The following is a 19,567-nucleotide window of genomic DNA, read 5'->3' as shown; positions in this document are numbered from 1 at the left end:
GTCTCATCAGAGGAGTCAGACAAAGAGTGTCTCTCCCATAAAAAATATGGTGAGACGTAAATTTGCAGAATGCCATACCGGCTCGGACGTCGCCCGGGTTAACAAGGTCCGCGCTAGATATTGGAGTTCCTGGATATCTGGTGAAAAATGGGTTACAGGACTCAGGACTGTTGGCTGAGCAACCAGGGCCAGCAGCTGCAGAACTACTGGAAGAAAAGGTGTTTACCCGTCGCAGATACACAGTGATTGAAAACAAAGAAATAATGATCTGTTACTACAGATCAAGTCCAACAAGAAGAGGATATCTAAAACGAATGCACCAGTTCTGGAAAGAACAACATCCAGAATCAGAAATAACAGAACAGAGACTAGCAGATCAACGCCGATTTATAATACGAAATAAAGTATTCACAGAAACAGAATTGGACGAACTGCAAAGGTTTACCCAGGGCAAAGAAATCAAAGCCTTACCAGAAGTAATTCAGAATGTAGAGGCAAACCAGGGGGAGTTGGCAGTGAAGGAATCCAGCAGAGATATACAACTGTTCTCATTTGGAAACCAGGCACCACTTCCTCAGGAAGAACAAAACCCTCTAACTAAAGAAATAAAAGAATTGAAACAAAGAATAACTGAGCATCTAGAACAGCACAAAAACAACAGAATAAGGCTGCCTGCATTGAAACTTGTTCCAAAGAAACAGCTAGCACAAGCATTAAAAGATGCAAATACTGCAATATCAAGTATAAGCACCAATTCACTGCAAGAAACAAACCAACTAATGTACAGCACAGCTGCAGTTATAACTGAATACCTGGGATGCAAAATCAACAAAGAAGAAAAACAAACAAACAGTGCACCAGACAAATGGAAGGTTAGACTAGAAAATAAGATCAGCAAGTTAAGATCACATGCAAGCAAGCTAGAACAGATGAAAGAAAAGAAGCTGAAGAACAAGAAGACCAAAGAATACCTAATCAAGAAATACCACTTAGAAACAAGGAAGATCAAGGAAGCACTGGAAATAATAAAGCAACAAATAACAGCTATAGCCAGGAAAATCAGTAGATATGAAGCTTGAATTGCAAACTATAGGCAGAACCTCCAATTTCAATCCAATCAGAAACGTTTCTACCAATCCATCAATGGAGAAACTGCAAGGAATCAGTCAGTACCTGACAAGGAAGAAACAGTGCAGTTCTGGAAGCAGATATGGGATAACCCAAAGAAATACAACAAGGATGCGGCTTGGTTAAAAGAGGTGGATGCAAATAAAACAGAAGTTGAAATGAAAGAACTAGTAATAACAACAAAAATGGTAGAAAAAAGAGCAAGGAAAATCAAAAATTGGTCAGCACCAGGTGAAGATGAACTGCATGGGTTTTGGTTGAAACATCTAACTGTTATACACCCACTCATTGCCAAGCAGTTCAACAATATACTACAAGGAGGAGAAATTGAAAAGTGGCTAACAACTGGGAAAACCTACCTAATAATGAAAAATCCAGCAAAAGGGGCAACACCAGGCAACTACAGGCCAATTACCTGCTTACCAACAACTTTCAAATTACTAACTGGTGTGGTAGCTGATGCAGTACAACAGCATCTAGTTGAAAACAATCTCTTTCCACCTGAGCAGAAAGGAAACCGCCCCAATAGCAGAGGAACAAAAGATCAACTCCTAATAGACAAAATGATCTTGGAAAACTGCAAGAGAAGGAAGACCAACCTGAATGTGGCATGGATTGACTACAAAAAGGCATTTGACTCTCTGCCACATGATTGGATAATAAAGTGCCTAGAGATAACAGGAGTCAGTAGAAACATCAGAAAATTTGTGCAAAGATCGATGGCACAATGGAAGACACAGTTGCAGATCAATGGTGAGAGACTGGGAGAGGTTATATCAAGAGAGGAATATTTCAAGGAGATTCATTGTCACCGTTACTATTTGTTATTGCACTGTTTCCCTCTGTCAACAATACTGAATAACTCAGGACATGGCTATCAAATATCAAAAACATCTACCAGACTATCCCATTTCCTTTACATGGATGATCTGAAGCTGTATGGAAAAACATCATCTGAAATAGAATCGCTGCTCAACACTGTCCGTATATATAGCCAAGATATTGTAATGGAGTTTGGCTTGGACAAATGTGCCACACTTACTATCAAACAAGGAAAAGTAGTGAAAACTGAAGGAATCAAGATGCCCCACGAAAATAACATTAAGAGTCTGGATGAGGAAGATTACTACAAATACTTGGGTATCCTTCAACCTGACAACATCAAGCACACTGATGTCAAGAAAAAGATTAGAGGTGAATACATAAAGAGAGTGAAGAAGATCTTAAAGTCCAAACTCAATGGAGGAAATACCATAAAGGCAATCAATACCTGGGCAATTCCAGTCATTAGGTACACAGCTGAAATAGTGGACTGGACTCAAGCAGAACTAAAAGCAATGGATAGGAAGACCAGAAAAATAATGACAATGAATCATGCCCTTCATCTACGCAGTGACATTGAGAGACTTTATCTATCAAGGCAAATAGGTGGGCGTGGAATGCTACAAGTACATCAGATGGTTGAAGAAGAAAAAATGGCTTTGGAAGAATATCTGAAGAACAATGATGAAGATGCACTGAAATTAGTATATCAGGAAGGCTTACTGACTACTGGAGAGACCAAACTGGCCTACAAGAAAGACCAAACGAAGAACAGAATAGAGGCATGGGAAGACAAAGCACTACATGGCCAATACATTAAAAAAAATAGCTGGGAAAGCAGATAATAACAAGACCTGGCAATGGCTAAGAGCAGGAAAATTGAAGCAAGAGACCGAGGGACTAATTCTGGCTGCACAAGACCAAGCCTTAAGGACAAATGCATATAAAGTCAAAATTGAGAAGACAGCAACAGCTAGTAAGTGCCGCCTATGCAAAGAAGCTGAAGAAACAGTGGACCACCTGGTAAGCTATTGCAAGAAGATTGCACAGACTGACTACAAGCAGTGGCATGACAAAGTAGCAACAATGGTGCATTGGAAGATCTGCAAAAAATATCATTTGCCTGTAAGCAAAAACTGGTGGGATCATAAAATAGAGAAAGTCATAGAAAATGATAAAATTAAACTGCTCTGGGACTTCAGAATTCAAACAGACAAGCACCTGCAACATAACACCCCAGACTTAACAATTGTCGATAAGAAAGACAAAAAAGTCTGGATAGTGGACGTGGCAGTGCCTGGAGATAGCAGAATAGAAGAGAAAGAACTGGAGAAGATAACAAAATACAAAGACCTACAAATAGAAATAGAAAGACTGTGGCAAAAGCAAGAAAGGGTAGTACCAATAGTCATAGGCACCTTGGGTGCAATCCCAAAACACCTGGAGCACCACTTGAACACCATTGGCATTGACAAATTTGTCATTAGTTAATTGCAAAAGGCGGCCTTACTGGGAACTGCTTCCATCCTGCGACGATATCTGTAATACCATCAAACATCCACAGCTGCCTGTCCCAGGTCCTGGGTAAGGACTTGATAGGTGGACAAAATGCCAAATCCAGTCTGAACATCTGGCTGACAGTGCGATGATCCATAATAATAATAATAATAATAATAACAACAACAACAACAACAACAACCCAGATTTAACAATTGTCGATAAGAAAGACAATAAAGTCTGGATAGTGGACGTGGCAGTGCCTGGAGACAGCAGAATAGAAGAGAAAGAACTGGAGAAGATAACAAAATACAAAGACCTACAAATAGAATTAGAAAGACTGTGGCAAAAGCAAGCAAGGGTAGTACCAATAGTAATAGGCTCCTTGGGTGCAATCCCAAAACAACTGGAGCACCACTTGAACACCATTGGCATTGACAAATTCGCTATTAGTCAATTGCAAAAGGCGGCCTTACTAGGAACTGCTTCCATCCTGTGATGATATCTGTAATACCATCAAACATCCACATCTGCCTATCCCAGGTCCTGGGTAAGGACTCGATAGGTAAACAAAATGCCAAATCCAGTCTGAACATCTGGCTGACTGTGCGATGATCGACAATAATAATAATAATAAAGTTGGAAGTGACCTTGGAGGTCATCTAGTCCAACCCCCTGCTTAGGCAGGAAACCCTATACCATTTCAGAAAATTGTCTATCCAGTCTCTTCTTAAAAACCTCCAGTGTTGGAGCATTCACTGCCTCTGGAGGCAGGTTGTTCCATTGGTTAATTGTTCTGTCAGGAAGTTTCTCCTTAGTTCTAGGTTGCCTCTCTCCTTGATTAATTTCTATCTGTTGCTTCTTGTCCTGCCTTCAGAAGCCTTGGAAAATAGCTTGACACCCTCTTCTTTGTGGCAGCCCCTGAGATATTGGAACACTGCTATCATGTCCCCCCTCATCCTTTTCTTCATTAAACTAGACACACCCAATTCCAGTAGCCGTTCCTTATATGCTTTAGCCTCCAGTCCCCTAATCATCTTTGTTGCTTTTCTCTGTACTCTTTCTAGAGTCTCAACATATTTTTTACATCGCGGTGACCAAAACTGGATGCAGTATTCCAAGTGTGGCCTTACCAAGGCATTGTAAAGTGGTATTAACACTTCACGTGATCTTGATTCTATCCCTCTGTTAATGCAACCTAGCACTGTGTTGGCCTTTTTGGCAGCTGCAGCATACTGCTGGCTCATATTTAGGTGATTGTCCACTAGGACTCCAAGGTCCCTCTCACAGTTACTACTATTGAGCAAGGTACCCCCTATACTATATCTGTACATTTGGTTTTTCTTGCCTAAATGTAGAACCTTGCTTTTTTCACCCTTGAATTTCATTTTGTTAGATAGAGCCCAATGTTCAAGTCTGTCCAGATCCTTCTGTATCTTAAGCCTATCTTCTGGAGTGTTGGCTATTCCTGCCAGCTTGGTGTCATCTGCAAATTTGATGAGTTCCCCATCTATCCTCTTGTGCAAATCATTGATAAAGATGTTGAAGAGCCCTGGGGCATCCCACTACACACTTCCCTCCATGTAGATGCGGTTCCATTGAGGACCACTTGCTGAGTATGGCCCGTCAGCCAGCTACGGATCCATCTGGTGGTGGTGCTGTCTACCCCACATTTTTCTTTCTTGTCAAGTAGTAGGTTGTGATCTACTTTATCAAATGCCTTACTGAAATCCAAGTAAATTATGTCCACAGCATTCCTCTGAACGACTAATTTTGTCACTTGATCAAAGAATGCAATAAGATTTGTCTGGCATGATCTATTTTTGACAAACCCATGTTGGCTTTTAGTAATTAGGTATTTGCTGATTCGTAATTTGATTATCTTTTCCAGGATCTTCCAAGGTATTGAGGTCAGGCTGATAGGTCTGTAATTTCCTGGGTCCATTTTTTCCCCTTTTTTGTAGATGGGAACTACATCAGCTCTTTTCCAGTCCTCTGGTAGTTCCCCTGTGCTCCAGGATCTTTGAAAAATATAGTTCAGTGGTTCTGAGATCACATCTGCCCGTTCCTTCAGAACCTTGAGATGTAATCCATCTGGTCCTGGTGATTTGAACTCATCTAGGCTGGACAGGTGCTCACTTACCATTTTCTTGCCTATCTTAACTTGCGTTTCTATTCTGTTTTTTATGGCACTATTTTTGATAGGTTGGTCTGTTTTTTCCCTTTGTGTAAAGACAGATGCAAAGAACGAGTTAAATAGTTCTGCTTTCTCCCTGTTGCTTGTCACCTTCTTGCCACTTTCACCCACTAATGGACCAATCATTTCCTTCACTTTTTTTGTTTTTTACATGTAGAAAGAAGCTTTTTTGTTATTTTTGACTTGGTCACAAGCCTTAGTTCATTTTGAGCTTGGTTTTCCTCACTTCATCTTTGGAGGCTCGGGCTGTTTGCTGATATTCTGACTTAGTTATGTGCCCCTCTTTCCACTTTCTATACTTGTCCTTTTCATCTTTCAATTTGTCAGAGAGTTCTTTATGCAGACATGCTGGTTTCTTTTGAGAGCTGTTATTTTTCCTCTTTGTTGGTATTGTGCTAGACTGGGCTTTTATTATCTCATTTTTCAAAATTTCCCAAGCTTCTTGAGTTGTTTTCCCCTTGAGGATTCTCATCCATGGTATCCTTCCCAAGCCCTCTCTAAGTTTATTGAAATTAGCTCTCTTAAAGTCCAAGACTCTAGTTTGACTGTGTTCTATTGCTTGTGCTTCCATAATGTTGAATTCCAATATTGCATGATCACTTCCTCCCAAGGTTCCTATGGCTTCAACATCTTCTATCATTTCATCTCTGTTAGTGAGAATTAGATCCAAAATGGCTAATCCCCTAGTTCCCTTCTCTACTTTTTGGGAGACAAAGTTGTCTGTTAGGTTTGCCAGGAACCTGTTTGATCTTCCACTTGGTGCAGAGTTTGTTTCCCAGTTGATGTCAGGGTAGTTAAAGTCTCCCATTACTATTGTGATGTGCTTCCTAATACCTTAGTTAGCTGACTAGCAAAAAGTTCATCTATTTCCTCTGTTTGGTTGGGTGGCCTGTAATATACACCTATGGCAATGTCATTTTTCCCCCTTTTATATTGACCCAAATGCATTCAAGACAGTTTTCATCATTGTTGTACTCTATTTCTGTAGAGATGTAGTTATTTCTTATATAGAGAGCAACTCCACCTCCTCTTTTATTTGGTCTGTTCCTTTTAAATAATTTAAATCCCTCTAGCTGTGTGTTCCATGTGTAGGTTTCATCCCACCATGTTTCCGTAATGGCAACAATATCATATCTGCCATCATTAACCTGAATTTCTAGTTCACCCTGTTTGCTGTTCATACTCTGTGCATTGGTGTATAGACATTTGAGTCCTTTATGACTGGCCCTCTGTTTTCTTTCTACATAACCTGTGTGGTACCTGAGTTCCCCTATTGTCTTACCGCCTATTTGGTTAGTGCACTTTGTGTGGCACTCGCTATTATTTTGCCAACTATTGTGAAAAACAGATGGGTACCCCAAAACCTTAAATTCCAAGACAGTAGCTGAATGTTAAGAGAAATGGTCTAATAGTACAGAGTATATTGAGAATGGAATCAATTGCTTGACTGAGGTGTGAAACCTCTCTGAAGGTCTTCAAACAGAAGCTACATGAGGAGGAAAAGGATATAACTTTGGCATGATTTTTCTTCAATCAGATTTATGCTATATTTTACTTTTGTAATATTTTTTACCAATGCATCCAGATTAGAAATTGCCTTTAATGACCTTGATTCTCAGCCTTTTATATAAGCCTTTATTTTCATAAAGTGATTTATTGACACTTTCTAGCTGGAATTACATTTAGACTACATCCAAATGAAATTGAGTTCTTTGTGGTTCAGCCAGTTGCATTAATCTTTAGTAAAATAACCTATATTATTTTAACATGTCATATGAAATCAGGTCATTAAACAAAACAAAACAAAGTTATGCAAACACAGATATACTATGTGAAATCATTGCCTATCTTAAGACAATTTAATCAGATTCCTTTCTCATAAAATATATTCTTGGATTTCTTATTTGTCACCTGCCCTTTTCCATTTCTTCCAAACATTTCTTGTTTGCTTGCATTTCTTTTGTCCCCCAATTTGATGTAGAAATGCAAATCCAAGCATGTGAGTTGCAAAACTTTCTAATCATGTCACAAATATTATACATAAATCTTATTCTTCCCTCATTCACTTCATTGAGTAGTTGGGAAATGAAATGTTTAAACTAGCTCCTGCTTTGACTTTATGTTTTTCAGCTTTAACAAAGTTCTGTTTCCATGAGCTGTCCATGTCCTGGAAGCGCCTCTCAGACATCTTAACTATATGCTATGTCTATATGCTTGCAATTATATATACTGTATAATATATGAAGCCATTTATTTATTTTATTTTTAAAATTTATAAACCGCCCCACTCCTGCAGGACTCTGGGCGGCTAACAATAAAAACAACATAAAACATGACAAAACAAACAGTACAATAACAGTCATCCAGGGGTCAGATTTTATAAACCCCAGGCCTGCCGGAAAAGCCAGGTCTTAAGTAGCTTACGGAAAACCAACAGGGTGGGAGCGGTCCTAATCTCCGGGGGGAGCTGGTTCCAAGACGTGGGCACCATCACAGAGAAAGCCCTCCTCTGTGGCCCTGCCAAATGGCACTGCTTGGCTGATGGGACCCGAAGGAGGCTCAGCCTGTGGGATCTAACCAGACGAAAGGAACTATGAGGTAGTAGGTGGTTTCGCAAATAGCCTGGCCCTGAGCCATATAGGGCTTTAAAGGTAATAACCAACACCTTGAATTGGACCCGGAGACCAATAGGCAACCAGTGCAGCTCATGGAGGATAGGTGTAACGTGGGTGTACCAAGGAGCACCCACTATCACTCGCGCAGCTGCATTCTGGACCAACTGTAGTCTCCAAATACTTTTCAAGAGTAGCCCCATGTAGAGCGCATTGCAGTAGTCCAAACGTGAGGTGACAAGGGCATGAGTGACTGTAAGGAGAGCCTCCCGGTCCAGATAGGGTCGCAACTGGTGCAACAGACGAACTTGTGCAAAGGTCCTCCCAGCCACAGCCGTCAAATGATGTTCCAAATTCAGCTGTGGATCAAGGAGGACACCCAAACATGATCCTTGGGAGGCAACATCCAAAGCCACTCGGTCTTGTCAGGATTGAGCCTGAGTCTGTTAACCCCCATCCAGACCCTCACGGCTTCAAGACAATGGCCCATCACATCAACCGCTTCACTGAGAGAGCTCGGGGAGGAGATATATAGCTGGGTATCATCAGCATACTGATGAAACCTCACCCCGTGCTGTCTGATGATCTCACCCAGCGGCTTCATGTAAATGTTTAATAGGAGGGGGGAGAGGACCGACCCCTGCGGCACGCCGCATTCAAGGGGCCTCGGGGATGACCTCTGCCCTCCCACCAATACCGATTGAGACCGGCCAGAGAGGTAGGAGGAGAACCAACGTAAAACGGTGCCTCCCACTCCCACCCCTTCAAGTCGTCACAAAAGGATACCATGATCGATGGTATCAAAAGCCGCTGAGAGGTCAAGTAGCACCAAGACAGAGGAATAACCCCTGTCTCGGGCCCGCCAGAGATCATCCATCAGCGCGACCAAAGCATTTCCTCTAAAATGTTTATAGGCGCAATTGCTGGTAGACAAACTAATTGAAGAAAACTATGAAACATCTTAAAGTAGTATTTCATCTATTATTAGCTGCTTGTAGCTTATATATCCATTGATTTTTCTGTTCAATTACATTGAACATAACTCTCAGCAATATGAATTCCTGGCTACTTAAGTAAGCAGACACAGAAGGATTTGTAACTATAGAAATGAATACCTTTGGATTGGAAACCACATGAATTTTGCCATATAACTAAAAACATGCCAACTCTCTCCTGGAAGATGTAAAATGCATTCTTTCTGACCACCAAATTCTCTCTATCATTAAATCTTGTTAATTGTATTTACCTACCATTTTGTAAGGGGATTTTATTAATTCTATTTTCCAGTAAGATTCTGAAATGTTTATCTGAATTATCCTTCCATAATTCTCAGACATAATATAAAAAAAATCTGTTAGGGATCTATTTTATTTCAAAAAGTTGTTATCTGCCAAAACAAATTCCATTGCAGCATGGACAGCAGTAACAAATGCATAAGCTTATATTCATCATATGGAGCAAGGAAACTTCACTTAAGCTAACATGTATTTGAGAAAGCTTTATTTAAAAATAGTGGAGAAAGTTGCACACTAAAAAGCACACCTATTAGAAAGTTTTATAAATTGCATAAAGTAAATATTGCAGAAAAATACATCCAAAATGAGCCCACAAATGTAGTAGCACCAGCTTCTCTGGTTAGTTCAAGATACTTTAAAAGCCCTAAAATACATTAACTATATAGGCATGTAGGAAAAATTGATCCTCTTTTGGAAAAACATATACTCCCTTATTACAAATATCCATACTTTTTTCTCCTGGACTGGACTCCAATATTTAAGCAAACTTATCCATTTACTGGAAATTTATGCTTCAGGATTGCCCCTGTAGTCCCTGAAAAAATTAAATATAATGCCTATAATACCCATAAAATCTCCTTTCACATGCTGACTTTTAATATAACAGGTTAACTTTATTAAACATTGAGGAAATGTTGTTACCAATAGTATTAAATCAGAATCTGAAATTCTGTTTCTCTTCTGATACTTTTTAAAATGAGATTCCTAGCCAATCTGCTGATTCTGCTATAAATTACTGCCTTTTTGTATTCTGACTTAGATTGATGGATCAAAACAATTTTTGGTTATTGCCCAAGTAAGCAGAGTACAATTTCTTGGCATTTTAAAGATAGATTGTTAAGAAATTGAGTAAAACTGAATAATATATATTTCATAGCAATCACAAAGATCAGATTTACAAATTTTATATAAAACTGTGAAATTTGATGATGTGAAACCCTTAATTATATTCCAGAAATGTTTACAGATCAGAAAACAGTCTCCTTTCAAGTGCTACTTTGAAGTTAGCACAATCAGTTTTTGGACAACTGTAAGCATGTAAGGGTAGTGGGCAATAAATATTAATCCTCATAAATATTAATGAGAAGAGCTTTGAATTCTGAAGAACTCATATTAGTGCACAAAATTATACATGTTTTAGCAGTTTTCTCTCAATGCTTAATTTACATCTGAAGACCTTAGACATATGTTTTCTAACTTATATCCATGCATTTGAAGAATGAAAGTGTAAGTGGCAACAAAGCAAAGAAGAAAGAGTGATTTTAGCATCCGCAATGTAGGAATCCTCTTTACTGCCTGCCTAGTTATAGATATATATAGTATGTAAACATGGATAAGTAAATGTTTCTATAATTGTACATATGCTTATGAGTGCCTCTATTTTTCCTGGATGTAACATGTTATATGTTCATTATTGAAAAGGCAGGTTATCCAAATGGCTGAACAGTGGTAAAATTAGCTCAGCATAACATAACATTTAATGGTTGGTTTTAACTTATTTATGTTTTATAGATAGATAGATAGGTAGGTAGGTAGGTAGGTAGGTAGGTAGGTAGGTAGGTAGGTAGGTAGGTAGGTAGGTAGGTAGATAGATAGATAGATAGATAGATAGATAGATAGATAGATAGATAGATAGATAGATAGATAGATAGATATGGATGGACGGACAGACGGACGGACGGAGAGACAGATTTTTATGATTGTAAGCCATCCAGAGTTACCCCTGTGGTAAGATGGGTGGCCAATAAATTGTATAAATAAAAGCTATGTTTCTTAAATGGCTACTCCTAAGTTGTGAAATAATGCCAAAAAATAAAGTCTTAATTTCTCTTCAGATAATTAAGTCTATAATTCTACACTTCCATTCTGCAGAAAAAGTACCATTTAATTCTAACAGCTATAGAGACTATATGGTAAGGAAAAACAACCATAAAGCCCAATTTTTAGAGACTGCCTGCTCCAACTCTTCAGAAGTTATTGTTAAAAGTTTTCTTGCCTCCCTCAAGCCAGCTTCTAGTCATGTAGATAATCTAGGACAATTGGACTGATTGGACAGATTGATAGATCAATTTGTTCAAAGAGCAGGCAGGTTTCATTTCACAGCATTTCATCAATGTTAAAGGGAACAATATTATACAAGTCTGAGTGCACAGTTGGGAAGTAAGAATTTTGGGGGGGATATGTTTATGTGTGGGTGTGCACATATATAAAGCAAATAAATTTGTTAGTTGAAATGGGTTAAGTAAGCTTCAATTTTAATTCAGAAAACAGATGAGTGGAAAACAATGTATTGGGTCAGCACAATATAGAGCAAGTGCTTTTTTTAAATAGTCAAATAGGTTGCAAATTACACCACCCCAAACACAAATTGTATGTGGTGCTTTTTTTTTTTTTTTAAAAAAAAAAATCCAATTACAGATCTGATTCCTTAATCTACAAAGCTTTCTCCTTTGGCTGATGATTTCCATGGTTTCATTTTTTCTGGATCTGGCAGTAAAGGCTCATTGAAAAAACCATGCCAACAATCTGAAAAGGAAGAAAGATGTTTAAGATGCATCGTTTGGCAACTTCAGTAACAGTTCAGTACACAGCAAGAACATTTTGTAAAATTCTTGGATTTTGCATGTACTAATGGATCTGCTATGTTAAAGATTGCTTCCAACACCATTTAGACATATGACTTTCAGATAGTGGGATTTTAATGAAACCCATGTATATCACAGCATAGGAAACCTCAACTTATTCTGAAAGATAGATTGTTTTAAAGGGTGAAGACAAGTTGTGAGATTCTTACTTGTGCTTTGTATTGCAACATTTGTGGGAAAGAGATCAGATTTCTTGAGAGCTGAAAAGATTTTTCATACTGCTTCTTGTCAACATTAGTATTCTTAGAAATCTTATTCATAAAGATATGAGTTATTTGCACTTCTATAATAAATTACAGCAAAACAACAATCTTGCATAATTGAATAACTAATGTTTTCTTGCATAAATTTTCATGGAATTATGTTCACTACATCAAAGCCACGGAATATATTCCCATGGAAGGAATATTATAGAAAGATTTTTTTTAATGGTTTGTCTCAAAGGTGCCACAATATCTGTAATTTGGATTCTTGTGGAACTGTTATAAATGTGGGGATTTGCTGTTCTAGATAACTGGTCACTTCAGTTTAACAAAAATTAATAACAAATTAAAGTAGATATTGGAGCACATTCATATATGCTCTGCTTTAAGTAAAATTTAAACTGACTATCAAATGGACTTTTTCACTGGAGTTTTAAAATTTAATTATTTTTTAGCTCTTCATAAACACTTGGTAGCTTTAAAATTGAAAAATCAGAACTTCAACTACAGTTTTGTAATCAATAGTTGAAGCAAACATTAAACAACAAGACTACATAAAAAGAGGCAATCATTAAGGGAAGTCTGCTTCACTGTTCCACAAATAAAAGTAATTGGAATTCACTCTAAAAGAACTAGTTATGGGACAGCATGGCTAGTGTACATTAGCTGTAGAAGAAGTAAATAATCTGTGTTTCAGGACCACATACAGCTTCAAGCTTCTATTCTCCAGCCTTTGTGAAGCCTTCTCTCACTACTACGCTTGAAAACAATTTCTCATTATTTTGAGATAGAAAACATGAAATCTCTATCGAATGCCCTACACAGTAATAACAGACCAAAGAGGAAAAGAAAAAGCAGCCTCCCTCAATATAAATACTTGCCTCACCCAATGAAGACTTTACCCTTACAAAAGAGTGTGTGATAGTAGTAAGTTGCCAGACATTTACAATGGGAAGCTCAGAAGTCCAAGCAACTGTTATCTGCAGAGCTAACTATTAACTGTTAAACCGTTAACAATAGAGGTGACTCTATTTATTCAATGGGCTCAATCTTTTATGTTCTAAATTTGTGTTAACTCCATCCAACCCACAAAAATTAGTAGGACTTTTGAATCGAAAACATAGAAGGTAGCAACCTGGTAGCAGCCCATTTCTGAACATGCAGAAATATTCTTCATCAAATCACTATCAATACTGTTGATATATGCTCACACTTTAACAAGTGACTTGATCAGTGTACTACTGAAATGATAGCTTGCAATATGATAACAGGTTGAAATAAGATTTTATTAGTATACCTCAATAAATGCCAGTCCAAATGCTATCCCCATAACTATAATCATATTTTTCTGGAACATTTCCATAATTACAGTTGCACAAGTCTAAAAGAAAGGCAAAGACAAATGACATAAGTCACACATGCATAAGCTATATATAACTTAATAGCCATGTTACAAATTTTGCTGGTATCAAAAGGCAAAGGAGAAATGAATAATATATCTTCATTTTTAAAAAAACTTTCAAGATTGGCTGTGAGATTTTTATATTTCTAATGAAAAAAAGTGGATAATTGAATAAATAAATAAGATATTAATTGTTTTTGTTAAGTATTACAATAGCAAGATTTAAGAAACAAAACAGTTTTGATAATTGGTTTCATCCAGGTTTAGAAAATCAATCAGATGAAACAGCTCTTTTAAAATCCGAGCACTAAAGCTAATGAATGACTGAACCATACGTGAATTTTCTATGAATTCCATATTTTATGTGGAAGAAATGTGAAAAATACATAAAAATAAGTTGACCTACAGAATTTGATAAGAGCTGACAATTGTGATAACTATTAAGTCATATGAATATTAGTCGAAGTTGTCTCTCAATTATTTTCAATGTGATCATTTTCACAATCCTTCATCAATCCATCATGCATTCTTTTACAAGCTTTATCAATGCATTGTTACACAGTAGATTGTGATCATTATATAAAGGAACACTTTGATGTATTTGTACTTATTCTGGAATATAAAAGAACAACATACATGTCCAAAAATTTGAGAGAAATACTTTGGATATTACACAAGAGAGAACACAACCTCTCACTGCTATTTATTAAAGTAGTCCAACTTTCACCATGTTTGTGTAAACCTGAAGAAAAGATGTGTCAGTATTAAAGAATTCACTCACTAAAGTATACATTCATTCATGTGTTCATTTGTTCATTTTATATGACTGCCTATCCATCAAGTGACTCTGATGTCTAACATTAGAAAGTATCAGCTGTTTAAAAAGCTACAAACATATATTATTTCTAGAATCAGTAATTCACATAACATATAACAAACTCTACAAATGATTCACATATCTTGGCCCAGTGCTTAAAGGAAGGATCCTAAAAAATAAATACTGTATCCATTTTGGTATAATATAGCACTATTTAAAACCACTGAGCTAGAAACCAGGAGATCATGAATTCTAGTTCTACCTTAGGGATGAAAACATCTGGATGACCTTAGGCCAATCATTTTCTCTCAGCCGAAGGAAGGAAGCAATAGCAAAACACTTCTGAAGTTTTGCCAAGAGGACTGCAGGGACTTGTCCAGGTAATTGATAGGAATTAAGACTGATTCGAAGGCATCAGAAACAACCAAAGAACAAGGTAGTAATGGAAATGCAAGTTATAATAATTATGGTTTTCATTAACTTTTCCCTAACCAGGATACTTCCTGGGTGAAGAATAGAGCAATAGTATAAACATCCAATCAATGCCTGATAACCAACCTGCATTATTGTTCCCTAGAATGATTCCATGATATATGAATCTGGAAGCCACAAATGGCCACTATACCTAATAGTCACTGATGTACTCATGTAATTTTTTTTCTTACCTTTACATACTCTTTTCCAGAACAATAACTTGTACCTATGTCTGTCTGTTCACATTCACATCCACTGTTACCATTAAAGTTTTTTCCCCAATCTGATTTTCCATTAAATATGCCACAACATTTGTGCTACAAGAAAAACAATATTTAAGAGTTTAGTGAAATTCAGTGAAGAAAGATAGCTTAGCAAATAGTAAAAATATGTTTACCAACATTGCCAGAATGTAGATCATTTCAATGCTTTTATTTAAAATAAAAGAATACAATTGTGAAGAGAGCTACACAAATTTTTTAAAAATACAGAAATTAGAAAAATCAACAATACTGTAATGAAATCCTCCAAGTTGAATGGTTTTTTGTGATGGTGTTACAATTAAATGATATTCAAAAAAAATCAGCATGAGGGGGAAAACTCTCCTGAGGAAACAGGAACAACCCTGCCGATTATCGCCCTGTAAGCCTGCTTTCCGTCATTGGGAAATTGTATGCTAAATATCTTCAGCGTAGACTACTCATTTGGGTTGAGGAGTCTAACATTATTGGTGCAGAGCAGATTGGGTTTAAAGTGGGCTGTGCCACATTGGACCACTGTTTTGTGGTCCACCTGGTTGACAAATACGCTATTACACCAGGTGGCAAACTCTTTACTGCTTTTATCGATTTAAAGGCAGCATTTGACTCAGTCCCTAGGGAACTGTTGTGATCAAAATTGCACAAAAGTTCTATTGACAGATGTCTTTTGTTCCTAATTAGATCTTTGTATAATCAGACCTCTAGCCAGGTTAGGTGTGGCTTGCAGGGAGAACTTTCAAATCCTATCCCGATTGAGAGCGGAGTTAGGCAGGGCTGTATCCTGGCCCCTCTTCTGTTTAATTTATTCTTATCCAACCTGGCCTCTTACATTCCACACATTGAGTCCCATGCCCCAAAGTTGTTAAATACGAAGATTCCGCTTCTTCTTTATGCTGACGATGCGGTCCTTCTATCACAATCAAGGCTCGGTCTAAAAAGATTACTTTCTGCATTTGGGTCCTACTGTGCTGAGAACCATTTGTCTATTAATTATGACAAATCCAAAGTATTGGTGTTCTCTAGAGCACGGAAATCATACAACTGGGGTATCAATGGTAATGTTGTTAGGTAGGTTTTCCATTTTAAGTATTTAGGTATTCAATTCAGAATACTGGTGCTTGGACTAAACATCGAACCCAGGTGCTGAATTCGGCCTTCTGTAGCCATCAGCAGATTATAAGATTCTTTTTTACCCAAGGAGGCTAGTTTACTCTTTCTGCTCTGCGTATATATAAAGCCAAAACCCTGGCCCAAACTCTTTATGGAATTCCCATATGGATACGAGGCTTCAAGGATTGTATTGAAAGAACCCAGGCTGTTTTTCTTAGGAAACTTCTGGGTCTTCTTCCCTGTGTTGGATTTGCTTTGATGTACCTGGAACTGGGCATTCATTCAGTCAAATGCATGGCATGGATTAACACCTTTAAATGGTGGTTTCAGGTGCTCTTTTCGGCAGTCCCTGGTAGCTACCTCTCCCTGGTGTTTGCTGACTCTCATACTTCTCGTTGGGAGAGGGAGCTGACGAAGAAACTCCACTTGCTAGGTTTTACGGGGGATGCTCTGGGAGATTATGGTCTCAAGGACGCCCAGTTTAGGGTAGTCCAACGGCTTGTGGACATAGATTTGCAATACTTAAGAGCCAGAGCCAACAAAACCTGCTCCCCTTTGATCTTTAGTCATTCTAATAATTATGAATTGAGGATGGCTTCATATTTCTATACTTTAACCATCCCCAAGTATAGAAGAGTGTTTTCCTTAGCCTGTTTCAATGACTTGCCCTCAGCACTACTCAACAAGCGATTCAAGAGGCTCCTGTTTAGTGATAGAGCTGAAGTTGAAACTGTGGAGCATGTCTTATCATACTGCCCTATGTATAACACAGCCAGAATTACATTATTGTCTCTCCTTGGAATTGATCCCTCTGGTTCTAATGTTAGTAATTTGGTCTTATATTGTCTAGGGTAGTGGTTCTCAACCTTTTAATGCCGCGACCCCCAACCGGTCGTAAGTCAAGGACTACTCAACCGGTCGTAAGTCGAGGACTACTCAACTGGTGCAGCACCGTTTGCAGAATGGGACTTTTGGTGGGCTCAGCAGGGCAGAGACAGCCTGGACAATTCCTATTGGCTTTTGAAAGCCAATAGAATTAGACTCTATTCAAGAGATTCAATTCTATTGGCTTTCAAAAGCCAATAGAATAAAAGGGAGTAGCACAGCTAAGGAAAAGGGGGGAAAATGGCAGACTGCGTTGTTGGGCGACCCCCGTGAAATGGTCATTCGACCCCAAATGGGGTCCCGACCCACAGGTTGAGAACCACTGGTCTAGGGGAAGGCTCCTCCTATATTACTTCTCAGGTTTCTAAATTTCTTTTAAGAGCTGTAACTATTAGAGGAGAATGTTGTAATTCCCTTTAGCCAAGGCTTCTGGTGTTAATTGTCTGTGATTATATTTTTCTTGTGTTTTCTTTTGTTGCATTTGTATTTTGGTCTGTGACCGCAAAATAAATAATTGAACTCTCCTGATGTTACATTTAGATAAAGAAAAACAATTGTTCTGAAATAATATCTATTTAAATATCGGTTTAATATGCTATGTGTTACCAAGCCTAGCCAGATCTGTCGTTGATCCTGGACCCGTTTTACCTAAAGAGCCAAAATTTGTGTGACTAAGAAAGATTTTTAAAAAAGAATGTGTAACATTCTATTTCATACATTTCTGTTTGTCTTATCTTGTTTAACTTAAACATCAATTGTTACTGGAACCTTTATTACTTAATTCTTGGAGTGATACAACCAGGATCCTCTTTATATTTCTGAACAAGCACACTTTTACACACATAGGCCAAGTAAATTCTGATATTTTTTATAGGTGTATGAGTTTACCAAAGAAGCATCTGTATGTTTTCAACTGTTTTAAAGGGAGATTTCTCTTAATTACATATCATCATCATGTTTAAAGTAATTGTGCTGTTATGGTCATAAAGCTAAGAGCATCTTATCAGGCTTTGTAGCAGGTCAAATCATCTGTTATTCCTATGATAGTCAGTTTTGAGAGCTGAACTGTGGGTGCCTTTTGCAGTGCTATGGGTCTGCAGGGGTTCTGCTTTTCCACCGGCAGAAACTAGACCACTGACAAGATGCTAAAGTTAGGCTTAGAGAAAACGTTCCTTCTATTCATATTACTAGGTTTTGTTCTGCTTTTTTCCTAAGCCTAAGTGTAAAGAGGGGAGAAAAAACAACAACTTTACTGAAGTTTCACTCAGAAAATAAGCATCCTAACAAACATCTCAATTTAATTTTTAAAGATCTAAAGAGTTGCTGCTTGTTTCAAGGTCCACAGTTGGGCTATTTCTTTTGCTTAAAATCCTTTGTTTTCTTAGTTTATTGATATTCTTGTTTTCATGGGTGGGGAGGAATAACCCATTATAACTGAAATCTTCCACATTTGGGGGGGGGGAGTGATCATGCAATATTGGAATTCAACGTTATGCAAGCATAAGGAATAGAACACAGTCAAACTAGAGTCTTGGACTTTAAGAGAGCTAATTTCAACAAACTTAGAGAGAGCTTGGGAAGGATTCCATGGATGAGAATCCTCAAGGGGAAAACAACTCAAGAAGCTTGGGAAATTTTGAAAAGTGAGATAATAGCATATTACCTAGCACAATACTAATGAAGAAGAAAAATAACAGCTCTCAAAAGAAACCAGCATGGCTGCATAAAGAACTTTCTGATAAATTGAAAGACAAAAAGGACAAGTATAAAAAGTGGAAAGAGAAGCACATAACTAAGGCAGAATATCAGCAAATAGCCCGAGCCTGAAAAGATGAAGTGAGGAAAGCTAAGGCTCAAAATGAACTAAGGCTTGCAACAAAAGTCAAAAATAACAAAAAAAGCTTCTTTCAACATGTAAAAAACAAGAAAAAAGTTAAGAAAATGATTGGTCCATTGGGAGGAGAAAGTGGAAAGAAGGTGACAAATAACAGGGAGAAAGCAGAACTACTGAAGTTGGTTTTTTTATCCATATTTACACAAAGGGAAAAAACAGTGCAACCTAACAAAAACAGTACTGTAAAAAACAGACTAAAAACACAAGAAAGAAAATAGTAAGTGAGCATCTGTCCACCCTAGATGAGTTCAAATCACCAAGACCAGATGAACTATACACCAAGGTTCTGAAGGAACTGACAGCTGTGATCTCAGAACCACTGAACT

General features: G+C 37.8%; 1 protein-coding gene across 2 annotated transcripts in view; it reads right to left on the bottom strand.

Moving 5' to 3' along the window:
• Window positions 1-11,785: 11,785 nt before the first annotated feature.
• The window catches only part of TSPAN8 (tetraspanin 8), a 34,921-nt gene continuing 27,139 nt past the window's right edge, over window positions 11,786-19,567 (bottom strand). For both annotated transcript variants that reach the window (XM_039344476.1, XM_039344475.1), the window contains 3 exons: window positions 15,284-15,409; window positions 13,697-13,780; window positions 11,786-12,077 (listed from right to left, as the gene is read on the bottom strand). In XM_039344476.1, coding sequence (XP_039200410.1) covers window positions 12,024-12,077; window positions 13,697-13,780; window positions 15,284-15,409 — 264 coding nt within the window. In that variant the 3' untranslated portion in view covers window positions 11,786-12,023. The remainder of the gene's footprint in view (window positions 12,078-13,696; window positions 13,781-15,283; window positions 15,410-19,567) is intronic.

This window comes from Crotalus tigris, unplaced genomic scaffold, assembly GCF_016545835.1.
Source record: "Crotalus tigris isolate CLP2741 ecotype Arizona unplaced genomic scaffold, ASM1654583v1 scf7180000017916.3911339, whole genome shotgun sequence".
Taxonomy (NCBI): domain Eukaryota; kingdom Metazoa; phylum Chordata; class Lepidosauria; order Squamata; family Viperidae; genus Crotalus; species Crotalus tigris.
This window is presented reverse-complemented; position numbering and strand designations above follow the sequence as displayed.